We start from the raw sequence: 13,729 nt of genomic DNA, 5'->3' as shown, positions 1-13,729 counted from the left end.
CCTTACAATTTACTGATCTATAGAATGTTCTGAAGTAATTTACATGTAAACAATTGTAAATATACAGTTAATCCAATGTCAAGTAAGCTTACACATGAAGGTGAACTTTGTGTATCTGTTAAGGTGACATTATGTGCATCCATTGAAGATGTAATATCTTTTTAGTATTATGAACAAGTTGAGAGGACCTTCCCTTAATCTAGATTTCTTCTACGCTACATAGTCCTGAGTTGCCAGATTAAAGGCATTGTTTTCTTCCTGAGACCAACATCCTTTCATTACCTTTCGAATTTCTTTTTGTACCTCGTATCTTACTTCTGCATTTAGAAAGCAGTACAACAATGCAACTATAAATCCCTGAAAATTAGGAAAAAAAACACATTTTAGCTCACATTAATGTCACTGTACACATAGCATTCAGTATACTTTTTGAAGTTCCAGTCTTGGAAAATTACTGCACCTGGAAAGAGCCCAAGACAAGTTCCAAGTAGAGTCGAGGACCAACGCCAATGTGCTCAGGGAAGAGGGCAAAGACAATGTAGTGTACCCCGAACAGAGGGATGAGCAGCAGGGTAGATCGTGCCAACCTCCTGCAGAGGGCAGCAACAAGGAGAACAAGATGGAGTGAGAAGATTAAGCAGAACTTCAATAGAAAGAAATTCGATTTACTAGACTTCCTGAAAGTAGAATTGATTTCATTCATTCATCCATTCCCCCAATCTTTGCACCTAGATGGTAATCTTACTTATACGGTGGCTTCTCAGTTCCATTGGACTTAGTAGCCTTTGTCTTCTGAATAATGATTCTACTGATATTTATGAACACCACAAAGTTCACCTACATACCACAAATTGAAAACACAGAAATTAGTTATTTTCTTTTCTTGATTTAGCTGTTGTCAAGTACGATTAGTAAAAAGCTATCTGAAATACAAGGTGTACAGGGCTTACAAAAACAGAGAAAAGGATGGGTGTTTTAATAATCCACCAGAGGGCGCTATCCAAGTCATCCCAGCACCTGTGTCAACACAGGAAAGATCACACTCACAAACTTACTTTCAATCTTTAAGACACTCACGTCTCACTCATCGTCCTTCTTTTTCAATGTAATTTATGTTTCAAATGTTTCAAACCCAAATCACTACACTGGATACTGCAATGTTTTATGCATGTTTACAAACATGTCAAGTCACTAAGTGCTGTACAGTTTGTTAGATATCCACTAAACACATACCCCTGGTTATCCAATTGACTCTTCAGCAGGGCCCAAATTATAATAGTTATGGACGGTGTACCTGAAAAAAGAATTTAGGTTAGAATACATAGGAGGAAAAAAAGTTATATATGCAAACTGTTCCTTGCACTGTAAACCCCAATAAGGAGATAACTCAAAACTCCTTTGTGGAAACTTTCCATCAAATGCTGCTAAATGAATAAATATAGAAAACACAACACCCATACCCCAGCCTATGACGGTGTAGACCCAGAAGAGCTTCTTCTTCTGAGCAAATGTGAAAATAAGCAGAGTCTGGAGGTACAAGCCCTCCACAAGCAACCAGAAGAAATTGGCCAAGACGCAGTACTGGAAGAACGTTACTGCAGATTTACACTTCACCTAATGGACAGGTAATATTCCAGAGCGTGGTGAGTTCTCCGAAACAGATTAGAGGTACCAAAGGAATATAGTGAAAATAGAAAGTGTACTGAAATTAAGTGTACTCATTATCACATGTTATGATAAAAAACTTTCCCTTAATGTTAACTGCACAAAATGAATAAGTACGTCCACTGCCAAATCTATTAGAAGTTTGTTATCTCCCCTACTTCCTTTGTTAAATTATTATTTTGGTCCTGTACCGTTGAGACAGTGCAGTGGTTCATGTTCTCATCTGCAAACAGGACAGCATCTTTGACAAACACGGCAACGCCTCGCAGGATGAAGGTGGAGAAGAGGTTGAGGTGGATATAGGTCCTCGTGCACAGTAACTTCCTGTAGGAATCAGGTGTAATGATCAGAAAACCATGATACTGGTACACTGATTATATGCAGTCATCTTACACCATCTTACACCTACCACACTTGCACAAGTCATTCTCACTGGGGTTTTTTTTAAGTTTGTACTTTAAATGCAGCAGCCAGCCACCTTAATCTGAATCATGACAGTACAGTGGTTTGAAATAATCACAACAGTAATACATGTAAATGTATTGGTTTACATGAAGTGTAACACACTTGTATATAAGGTATTGTATAGTGAATGTACAATAAATTGTATGTTATTTTATTCACCTGAAGATGCAGAAGACCAGAATGGCCATGAAGAGAGAGGCCAGAGATACCCCATATCCAATGGTATAGATCAGCTTTACAGTAGCAAAGTAATTTTGCTTTAAAAAAGAAAAAAAGAACAGTGAAATGTCCCAGGATGAAAATTATATCACAGGGAAATAAAATAAAATAACACATAGCTGATGCTGGAGGACATCTTGTGGAACTACAAACAGAATGTGTGTAGCTATTTGGTCTTGGTCACCATTTATCTGCAGTTCTTTTGGTTAATCGTTTTGGTTTTCATGAAAGAACGTTTTCCTTGCTATGCACTTTATGAAATGTTTATTGCCATTTTAAAATGTAATAAAATATGTAGGTTATATGTGTGAATTCTTCTCTACCTCATCCCCTGTGTGTTCCTCCTCATTACCATCCTCAGGGTAACAGGCTGTGAAGTACGGCAGGCTCGGCTGGCTCCACCCTTGGAGAGTGCAGTTCCGTGTGATGAGAACTGGAGGGAAAATGCTGTTAAGGGTATGGTGTCAAATCTTAGTTTTCACTGTGTTCATTGTCTAAATGAAGCTTTTTTACTTTAAAATTCAATCATACTGTCTTATAAGGCTTTCTGTTTTTTTGACGCAATTTTTGTAATGTTGTAAAGAGTTAGAGAAATAAACAAAACAACATTCCTGTTAAAGCACATAATATTATTTACAAGCCTTGTTTACCTGTTGGAGAATCAGGTTTTAACAGTGGGAGAGGGCATGTGACAGAGACACTCTCCCCTATCAGAGCTGCAGGCCAACAGCTTACACCATCCCACTCCACCGCACAGCCTAACGTTTAGGACAAAATTCAAGCATTGCAAATGATGAATGAATTTTTCTGTCAACCCTGAAGTAAAGCAAAGTTGGCTCTGTGGCAGACCACGTAACACTACGAAGAAACTTCAAATGTTTGAGACGCTAAAAATGACCCTGAAGCCACACCACCTGCAGTCTTATTGTGGGCTGTTGCGGATAACACAGCATTGGTGGTTTTATTTTTCAGTTTGCATTCTTCCTCTTGCTCCAGCAAATGAATGACGATAAAACATTCAGCATGTGTGGTCTGCACCTGGTGGACAATTGGATAGATTTGTGTAATTCATGTTTAAATTCATGTATACATTCATGTACCTGCTAATCCATCATTTAATATCATTTAATAATTATAATGCATTTTAAGGCCAATTGTCTTGTATAAAAATATCAGCAAAATATTCCAAAACAGACAACAGATGTGATACTGTAGGATATTATACAATATAAACAAATTGGAAACGATCAAATCAAGTTGTTGAGTTAGTCAATCCTCGATAAAAAAGAATGCACATTGTGCCTTCATATAGTCATTATGAAATAAAATACAACTTACCACCTTGGCTGCACAAACTAAGACAAAAACAGCTACAACAAACTTGACTTCCATATTTATCTTTGTTTTGAATGCCAGAATGCATAAACTGTCAGCCAATATTCATGCTATCCTGTCGCTCTTCAGTGTCTTGTCTTGTGAGCTTCATGATTGCTTCGTCTTCTATCAACAAACGATTACAAGTTCAGGGTAACCTCCCAGTTGGTGTAGCCTAGTTTTAAGTTTCCATAAAACGTTCACCTCTCAGTGTCCAACCAAGTTGACTTTAAAATGTATTCCTTCACCGGTTCATTACGAATTCCAATGTCGCATAAGACACCCCTCCAAAGCTGTTAAGATATAATCTAAAAACTGCTGATATTATCAAAAAATACAAATAAAGCTAAACAAAGATCACCTGTCTTGTGAATTCCCCTGCAGCCACCTTTGCTTGTTTGTCTCTCCTACTCCACTCAAGATTGCACAATGGGACTTTTTTTGCAGCACTCAACAATTCCATTAAAGGGATGACTGAACTTACACTGCATATAAAAGACTTCCATTACCTGTGAGGTATGCAGATGCATCCACCTTCGCAAAACATCAGCAGATGGACAAGAAAAGATCTTTAGAACAACAGACAGTGTATAGTAAAATGGATGCATGCCACAAACTTATTATCAAACATGTTTTGTAAAGTGTGTTGTAGTGTACATTGTGTCACTTCAGTTTGAGCTGAGAAAGCAGATGGACAATGGTTCTCTTATGCATATTTCAAAAAGGTCTCCTTCCCAGTGGACTGTCTCTACCATGACAAGCACAGGGCAGCGAGAAGAGAATCCATCTCTGTGTTGCCGTGCCTTCCCTTGGCTAGTGATCATCAAATATTAAAGATGCTGAATATTATCAAGAGAAAGAAAATGACAAAATGAGAGGGTGCAAAAGTCATAGAAATTGTAGGAGCACTGCTATTCGTTTTATAACTAGAAAAGTTGTAAACTTCCTTTGATGAATGACTTATCAATCGTGACAGAATATGTTCAAATAAGAATTTTGTTATCTTAGTTAAGATAATTAATCCATTAATTACATAGTGCAGTGTTTCTTTTTATAATATTGGTAAAGTGAATTCAAAAGAACCATTGCACACCTGTCCAACTGCACCTACAAGGAGGATGCCTATGATTTGACTCCAGTCCACCACGCAATATGCTCAGCCTTCTACAAGGACTCCACCCTATCTGGTGTTCTAGTTTGTTATCCAAACTTAGCTCTGTCCAAACCACATCCATGGATCATAGATGGCCCAGAGCGCTGAACAGTACTGTATGTTCCCTGTATGTTCCCTCCGTCTGGCCCCAGGGTACAATGGCATGTTGGGGGGTAGGAGTTGGGCATCAGATATGATCTCATTCCTCAGGAGGGAGTATGTGTGTGCGTGTGTGTGCATGTGTGCACGTGTGTGTGTGTGTTCATGTTAAAGTGAGGGGTGAATGTTTATTGAAAGGGGGGTCTGGCCACAACATGTGCATCTATAATAAGAATCAACCTCTTATCCCCACACTTCTGGAATGAGGACCCTATTGTTTACATCCCGCCCACATGGATACACATGGACACACACACACACCACACAACACTCATAACACCCTACCCCCGCTATACACACAAACACACACACACACACACACCAACAAACACATCCCCCCACCCCTTAAGCACACACCATCCTAAAGCTCTGTCGTCTGCTATCTTTACAATGTCAGGGGACAAATATGCTTTACAGTGTGTATTTGGTGGGTAGAAAAAGATGGAGCGGAGCAGCTGATAAAAAATGAGTACAAAACGGTTGCTGGGCTGAACAATAAAGGCATGGGCAAAGAGGGTTAACATTTTAAAGTAGCCATGGGAATTCACCATTCTTGCCTTTTATAGAATGGTGAGTAATTGGGGGTATGGCCTACGGCGTGGGCAGGGCAGGGTATTTAACATCAGGGGTTGTCCCCCCCAAATATGTTTGACAGCACAGGCTCAATCGCTTGCCAAGATAGTTCTAAGGAGCGTTGTTTGTTTTCGTCAAAACAGTCATGCCACCCAATGAGCCAGAACCCATTCTTGAAGATGCAGCACCAGCTTCTTCTTTAGCTTCTGCCGCTGTCTCTGAGTCAGCTCCTGCTCCAGAGGAAGCTCCAGTGATTACCCCCGCCCCAGAAGATCCTCCAGTATCCCCAGATGAAGCTGCAGTATCTGCCCCCATCCCAGAAGAAGCCCCAGCATCTGCCCCTGCACCAGATTCTGTTCCTGTTGAAGAGACTCTGGTTGTCCCTGATCCAGCTCCTACCACAGCTACTGATCCTGCTCCTGAAGCCCCGGTCCCTCCTCCTGCCTCTCCTGCACCAGCCCCAGAGGCTCCAGCCTCAGACCCTGCCCCTGCTCCGGCCCCTGAAGCCCCAGCCCCTCCGGCAGCTGCCCCGGACACTCCTGCACCTGCTCCAGCCGTAGCTGTTGGGAAAGGTCCCGCTGCTCCCACCAAAGCCCCGCCACAGCCAAAAACACCTGGAAAAGGACCTGCCGCTCCTACCAAAGCTCCACCCAAAGGACCTGCAAGCTCAGCCAAGGTCCCCTCTAAAGCAGCATCTCCTGCTCCTCCTAAAGCAGCATCTCCTGCTCCTCCTAAAGCTGCATCTCCTGCTCCTCCTAAAGCAGCATCTCCTGCTCCTCCTAAAGCAGCTTCTCCTGCTCCTCCTAAAGCAGCATCTCCTGCTCCTCCTAAAGCTGCATCTCCTGCTCCTCGTAAAGCAGCATCTCCTGCTCCTCCTAAAGCAGCTTCTCCTGCTCCTCCTAAAGCAGCATCTCCTGCTCCCCCTACCATTCCAGCTCCTGCAGCTGAGACTGCCTCTGCTGCCTCTGCCCCAGATCCGGAGCCAGCAAAGGAACCTAAAGTTGTTCCTAAGAGGGTCATAGTACAGGTGAGTTCATATATCACCACTGTTCCTTTTTTCGGAACCAGGAAAGGTTTTAGGCATTTTTGGGACAAATATAGCACTGTAACAGCAGATACTGTGGGTATGCTTTTGAAAACTCAAATACTCACTCTATTAATATCTTATAAAGCCTGCCAAGTAGGAGTGCTAAAAGAGTTGTATTTTGAAGGGAAAAAAAACATACAGGTTCTTTTTTGACCATATTGACAATACCGCAGTGCTTAAGAGATTAGCAGCAGCTGTAACATTGGATGAAAATCTTTCAGTAAAGAAAAGTTTCTATACCTAAAGTAGACTACTCACCAGGAACCCTTCTTTGAAAATTTGAGAGATTAATTAGTAAACCACTGACAACTGAAAAAAACAGATGTGTGAATAAATACATTAAAATATATTATCCAAAAGGATCTGTTCATAGTTAAGATTACATGTATGAATTGATATATACAACAATATATCTGTCTCCATTTATTACATTTCAATGTTATTTATTAGATTACTTTTCAGTGTCTTTTTATTTTATTTTTGCCATTGAGGGATGTTGTTACTGGACATTTTGTCCTGTAGATGAAGCTAATCTGTGCTTCTGGTTTGTACAGTAACTTACTGTACAGTACAAGTTCCCCATGTGCAGCTTGCATTCCTATTGTTCTTAAAATAGTTCCCATTTTCTCATCATGGGCAGGGCTGGTGATAATATCCAGACTTACACTATCCATAGGTGCAGGCGCACAGAAGTCCATTGCCGAGAATAGAACAAGGGTGTGGCTGAGTTGTGCTGCCTGGTCATCCACATCTCTCAGGGGAATGGAGCCAGAAGTTCATTATTTACATTCTTTTCATTTAGCAGATGCTTCGAAAGTGAAGTACAGCACAAAATCAAGGATCAGAAAATCTACAAGTTTTTTGGTGGTTGGTCAATGACCAGTTTGTGTTTACCAGGAACTGTACAAAATAACCACATCTTATCTACCGTACACAGTGCAACAATAATATCTCAAGCGCAATATTACATAGTACAGCGTAGAAAAATAACATCTTAAGTGTAACATTACTGTTGGGGTCTTTAAACCAGAGGCAGTGTTCTGGAAATCTTATGTTCCAGACAGATCGTTGTCTGAGTAACAAATACATACTAAATAAACACCGTTATTTCTTGGTTCTGATATACATGGTTTTAGAATTGATCTTGGTGTGGCTGGTAGCAACATTATTTGGCCACATGTCATCATCTGGTCATGGCATGGTTTGTTTACTGTTTTTTGCACTATTGAAATCTCAACCTTATCCGTGTTTTATCTAAATTATCATTTTTTGGTTCTGTTTTAGACTGACTTTTCACCTGATCAAGTTGAAGGTAGGCACACTTAAACCGGATGCATTCAGCTCAATAGTTAAAAACATTGTGTTTTCTAAACCATTTTTGTTTGTGCCTTCCTTCTACAGAGCTCAAAGAGGCTTTCTCGCTGTTTGACAGGACTCCTACAGGGGAGATGAAGATCACATATGCACAGTGTGGAGATGTGATGAGGGCCCTTGGCCAGAATCCAACAAATGCTGAAATCCTGAATGTACTGGGGAAGCCAAAACCAGAGGGTATGTCCATGACTGGTCTTAAGAATCAAGTATTATACAACCCCAATTTCAAAAAAGTTGCGACGTGTCACGTGTAAAATAAAATAAAAAACTCAATACAGTGATTTACAAATCTCATAAACCCATTATGATATTCACAATGGAACATATAAAATATGTCAAATGTTGAAACTGATGAAATGTACAATTGTAAAGAAAAAATTAGATAATTTTGAATTTGATGACAGCAACACGTCTCAAAAAATTTGTGACAAGGCCAAGTTCACCACTGTGTAGCCTCCCCTCTTATTTTAACAACAGTCTGTATCTGTCTGGGAACTGAGGAGACCAGTTTCTGGAGTTTTGGGAGAGGAATGTTCTCACTTTCAGGTCTGATATAGGATTCTTGCTGCTCAACGGTCCTGGGGTCCTTCTTTGTCATAATTTTCGTTTCATGATCCACCAATGTTTTTAACTGGTGGAAGGTCTGGACTGCAGGCAGGCCAGCTCAGCACCCGGACTCTTCAAGCCATGCAGTTGTAACAGATGCAGGATGAGGTTTAACATTGTCTTTCTAAAATATGCAAGGCCTTCCCTGAAAAATATGTTGCCTGGATGCAAGCAAATATTGCTCTAAAACCTGTAAATACCTTTTAGCATTGATGTTGCCTTTCCAGATTTGCAAGTTGACCATTCTATTGGCACTAATGCACCCCCACACCATCAGAAATGCAGGCTTTTGAACTGAGCGCTGATAACAAGCCGGTTGGTCCCTCTCCTCTTTAGTCTGAGGACGCAGAGTCCAAGGTTTCCAAAAATCATTTCACATTTCAATTTGTCTGACCACAGAACAGTTTTCCCACTTTGCCTCAGTCTATTTTAAATGAGCTTTAGCCCAGAGAAGATGGCAGTGTTTCTGGATCATGTTCACGTGTGAGTTCACGTGTGGGTTCTTCTTTGTATGATAGAGCATTGACCTGCATTTGTGGATGGCACGTCAAACTGTGTTCACAGACAGTGAGTTTTGGAGGTGTTTCTAAGCCCATGCAATGATTTCCATTACAGAATCATGCCTGTTTTTTATGCAGGGCCGTCTGAGTGCCTGAAGATCACAGGCATGCATAATATATTTTCCTTCTTGTCCGATTCCTCCAGATTCTCACATTAATTGTTTAATTTATGTACTGTAGATGATGAGATATTAAAAGTATTAGCAATTTTATGTTGAGGAACTGCTGCTGACCTCTTTGCAATTAACCTAGTTAGTTGCAAATGTCCCTCCAACTGTTTATTTTTAGTAACACTTTTTCCATTCTTTTATTGCCCCCGTCCCAACTTTTTTGAGGCGTGTTGCGGCCATCAAATACAAAATTACAGTATTTTTTCAATACAATGGTACATTTACTAAGTTTACATTTTAAAATAGGCTTTCAACGATCTATTGTGGATGACACATCAGTTTCTGAGATTTGAAAATCATTGGATTCTGTTCGTATTTACATTTTGCACAGTGTTGCACTGGGAATTGAGACAATGACAAATTATGTTTGTGTATCGGTTAAATTAGAGTTGTGATGGGTGATTACATTAACTTTTTTACTTTTCACTAACCGTAACGACACGCAAAACTTTTTGGTTTTGAATGATCATATATTTTACACATCAAGTTGAGCTTCCCTTCCAAATGTGTTGCCCTGTATCAACATTGTGACTCAGAGATGTTATTTGTGAGCTAACAACTGACTACCAAGGTGTTGTTCAAAGTAATCCTAGATTTACATGGCAGCATTTCAAACAAAGCTTAGATGTTAAACATGGCTCTAAATCAAGTATTTATCCATGTGATTTGTGGGTAGACATGCCACAACAGAACACAAAGAGATACGTAAGTGTGAAAGTAAAATGGATTAATGTGCCTTGCTACCACTGGACTTACATCTTAGCCAAGGCAGCTGAAATTCCATGGCAAAGGCGTATGTGGGATTTACAATGGTGTGACAAGATAGCCAAGTATTACTCAGTTAAATGTTAGCACCCTCTAAATACAACAGATGACAGAGTTTATGGAAACATCGCTGGACTATCATAAGTTCACAGTTGCTTTGCCAGTACTAAGGCTCTGACAAGATAGTCTCAAAGGAATAATCTGTTATAGTTACATTAACCACACAACCATGCAATTGTTAGTGCCTCTAATACTGATTACACACAGTAAGTATGTAACCTTTCAGACCTAAGCCCATGCATGGACATAAACACAATATTGCCATCATTGTCATGGTGACAATATACAGTTGCATTGTTCTGTTGCTATAATAACACTGAATAAACTGAAAATGTAGTGCTCAGCACTACATTTTCATTATATGAAATTATGTTATTTTATATAAGCTTGCATGCTTGCATTTATGTGAAGAAAAAACTCAAACCAGCACAATACCAACAATAAAATATGTTACATATATCTATGTTAGAATACAAAGTTCTGCAAGCACCTACATTTCCAGAGTGACACTTTTTTGTATCAGTATTCTATCACTACAGTGAGGTGCAGTGTGGAAGCTTTCACTTTAAGGTATTACATATTGGAATAACCTGTACATTTTAGAACTATTCCCTTAAGCCTTTTATGGGACTAGAACTTTGACAGTTTAACATTGTCTACAAAAAGTAATTGTGTTTAGACTTGGCCAATAAACTTTTACAAGCAATACATCTGAAATCTGGGATCATAGGACATCATCAGACATTGAGAATCTTTAAAGGTGATGCTCTTCCAGGTCCTCATGTAAAATAATTTACCTATACACACCTTTTCTCCTTATATTTACAGAGATGAACAGCCAACTGGTGGACTTCGACTCCTTCTTGCCCATGTTCCAGCAGGTGTCCAAGGTTACAGACAGGGGCACAACAGAGGATTTTGTGGAGGGCTTACGTGTCTTTGACAAGGATGGAAATGGCACCGTCATGGGAGCTGAGCTCCGTCACGTACTAGCCACATTAGGTGAGGGTTCTGCAACTGTTTGAACATGGACACGGTAAAATAATAACAACCATGTAATCATTTTGCAGAAGCTTTTATTATAAGCGACAAACAGCACAGGCGCGATTTTAACCGGTAATCCCTTGACGTGCTGTCAAGTGCTCAAACCACTGAGCTACACCCTACCCTACACATTCCTACATCCTACATAGTATCAGATGTTAAAATATTGTACTATACATTTGATTTATGATAGAGTTGTGGTTCATAACAACTGTAAAAGTATGCAGGCATGCATGCTGGGAAAGGCTATGTAGGACATAAGCAGTAATCCTGCCACTTTTGGCAAACTGTACCAGATATTATGTACTATATTGGGACAGACCAAATCTTTGTCTGACAGACTAGAATGGTAGTGTGCCAAGCAAGACACAGGGAATGGCTGAAGCCTTAGATGCTCTGAAAACGTGGCAGAGAGCCAGGTGGCAAGACAGTGAAAGCACTGTAAATTGGATTGCAAGTTCTTAAGTTCTTTGGAATTAATCACCGCCTCAATTCTTACTGAGGTCTTTCAACTCTGGAACTAGAATAAGCACAGGTGTGGTAAAACCCACAACTTCCTGGAACTGACTGGCTATCTGACCCAAAAGTAACATTGATCACTTTAATGTGTCCTCAACCAAAACGTCGACATATTTACTCTCTAGTTGAGGAAATTTGACAAGATAAATACACAAGACTATGTTGTTATGTTAATATTCTGTCACACAAAATGTACACTAGGTTACACAACCCCAATGGAGCCTAGAGGTGAGGAGTGTAGTCAATTATTGAGTCGTTAACGAGTGTTAGAAAGGCTGCATTTAGCCCAGATTGCCTCAGGCACTCAGTTGCTGATTACTGCGTTCTGCTTAAGCACCAGAGTCTAGGCGTATCTTATGTAATGGACACATGTATTTAGCACAAACTCCAGCTGACCCATTCAACATTTTCAATTCTGGTTATTGATGCACGAGCGTCCTCCTATTGCTCTCACAACCCTTAGGTTTTAAAGTAGAATTCTATAACCTGTACATGTGCCATCTGCCTTCACAAAGACACCTGGCTGAGGGTGTTCTGAATGACCCCCCCCCCCCCCCCCCCCAAAGCAGTCAGTTTGTAACATTCAAATAACAAATGACATAACTCTGTACGTGTGTCATTAACTGAATGCGCAAGTGTGTGTGTGTGTGTGTGCTCGTGGCCCCGTTAGCCAGTGTCAGCGAACTATCTCAGCTGCAGGAGAAAGTCTGTCTTATACAGTGGGGATAGAAGGTGCTGGCTGAAAGCTGACAAGGAGGCCACCATGGTTTCACAACCTGCGTGGCATGATGGTTTGAAATTCTTGCATCTTTTTTGGCTGCCTGTCAAACTTGTGCCATGTTGCAAAAATCCCTTTCATAATTTCTTTGATTTTCTATACAGGATTTTCACAAACGTATCTACGAATCATTAACAACAACTTAATGATAGCTTGAAATCTACCTGCAAATATTCATTAACATATAAGTGTAAAATGGACATAATTATTATGGTGCTACCTTTCTCCAATTCTTGTTCTTCAAATTAAGTTGAGACAAACCTCACACTAACCTGATATAGAACCACACTTGTCCTTACAATGTCCTTAAAGGTTCAGACAGCTTTGGCTTACTTGTTTAACTATTAATGATGCAGGGGAGAAGATGTCAGAGGACGAAGTGGACAAGCTGCTTGCAGGTCAAGAGGACACCAATGGCTGCATCAACTATGAAGGCAAGCAACTGGGATGGCACTGCAACATCTCCATCTAGTGTCCAGTGTCAATTACACACTCACAAGCTCACTAATTTCCCTTTTCTTTAATTTCCAGCATTTATCAACTATGTAATGGCTGGTTGATCCGTGATGTAAGTATTATAAGAGGCTAGGTTTATACATTGTGATTCAGTCTAATCAACGAAATGCATTTACTCTATTGTAACTAATAGGAAGGATTATACTTTTACAGACACGTGGATCTCTCCAAACTGTTGAACCACATTGAGATGAAATGGAACTTGATGCATAGCTGTGAGACAAAAGGGGAACTCATCTATCCCAGCCAGTTGGCTCTTTCTCTGTACCCTATCCATGTACCCATTCCCATTTGTATTGTGCATCTGACTTTGATGAATGAAAAAACAAAATTGAAATATACATTCATCCGAGTATGATTTTATGTTATTCATTGAGTGACTCACTGTATCCATATTGCTTATCAAATCCTGTCAGCAAGATCTGGGATGTGATTCCGGTTCTAAATCAAAATACAGATTGTCAAGTGAGTCTTTGTTACCTTACTTTATGACCTAGTCTGGATTAAGACCTTGGCCCTGGTTCTTTGTCTGATGAGGATCTCTCGGTAGCACCTGGCACTGACAGTGAATTCCCACCCGAGACAAATCCAATCTTCAACAAGACAACTGTGGCAGATGTTGTTCCAGGCAAAGTTCCAAGC

The 13,729-nt window shown here is 40.2% G+C and overlaps 2 protein-coding genes across 2 annotated transcripts; one reads left to right on the top strand and one right to left on the bottom strand.

The window, feature by feature from the left end:
* Nucleotides 1–210: 210 nt before the first annotated feature.
* ghrhr2 (growth hormone releasing hormone receptor 2) lies at nt 211–3,756 on the bottom strand. The gene is made up of 12 exons (XM_084669290.1): nt 3,688–3,756; nt 3,264–3,387; nt 3,000–3,107; nt 2,673–2,782; nt 2,290–2,387; nt 1,857–1,989; nt 1,461–1,614; nt 1,234–1,294; nt 951–1,017; nt 746–837; nt 461–590; nt 211–357 (listed from the first exon to the last, which is right to left on the bottom strand). Exons 1-12 carry the CDS (start codon nt 3,739–3,741, stop codon nt 211–213), a joined length of 1,278 nt encoding a protein of 425 aa, XP_084525416.1. The 5' UTR covers nt 3,742–3,756.
* A 1,977-nt stretch (nt 3,757–5,733) lies between these two features.
* On the top strand, nt 5,734–13,445 carry LOC146260330 (uncharacterized). Its single transcript, XM_084669289.1, has 7 exons — nt 5,734–6,635; nt 7,980–8,007; nt 8,097–8,246; nt 11,059–11,232; nt 12,928–13,005; nt 13,103–13,139; nt 13,241–13,445. The coding sequence occupies exons 1-6, from the start codon at nt 5,754–5,756 to the stop codon at nt 13,129–13,131; spliced, it is 1,341 nt and encodes a 446-aa protein (XP_084525415.1). The 5' UTR covers nt 5,734–5,753; the 3' UTR covers nt 13,132–13,139; nt 13,241–13,445.
* The last annotated feature ends 284 nt before the right edge of the window (nt 13,446–13,729 follow it).

The sequence above is a fragment of the Hypomesus nipponensis genome, chromosome 13, assembly GCF_054491055.1.
Source record: "Hypomesus nipponensis isolate SF chromosome 13, ASM5449105v1, whole genome shotgun sequence".
Taxonomy (NCBI): domain Eukaryota; kingdom Metazoa; phylum Chordata; class Actinopteri; order Osmeriformes; family Osmeridae; genus Hypomesus; species Hypomesus nipponensis.
Note: the sequence above shows the minus strand (reverse complement) of the source record. Positions and strands in the feature narration are given on the sequence as shown.

Coding starts and splice junctions, on each gene's coding strand:
- ghrhr2 (XM_084669290.1), bottom strand. CDS start 3,741: ATGGAAGTCAAGTTTGTTGTAGCTGTTTTTGTCTTAGTTTGTGCAGCC. Junction 1,018..1,233: donor AGTCAATTGGATAACCAGGG/GTATGTGTTTAG, acceptor GTGTTGACACAG/GTGCTGGGATGACTTGGATA. Junction 591..745: donor ACTGAGAAGCCACCGTATAA/GTAAGATTACCA, acceptor TGCCCTCTGCAG/GAGGTTGGCACGATCTACCC.
- LOC146260330 (XM_084669289.1), top strand. CDS start 5,754: ATGCCACCCAATGAGCCAGAACCCATTCTTGAAGATGCAGCACCAGCT. Junction 8,008..8,096: donor TTCACCTGATCAAGTTGAAG/GTAGGCACACTT, acceptor TTCCTTCTACAG/AGCTCAAAGAGGCTTTCTCG. Junction 13,006..13,102: donor TGGCTGCATCAACTATGAAG/GCAAGCAACTGG, acceptor TTTAATTTCCAG/CATTTATCAACTATGTAATG.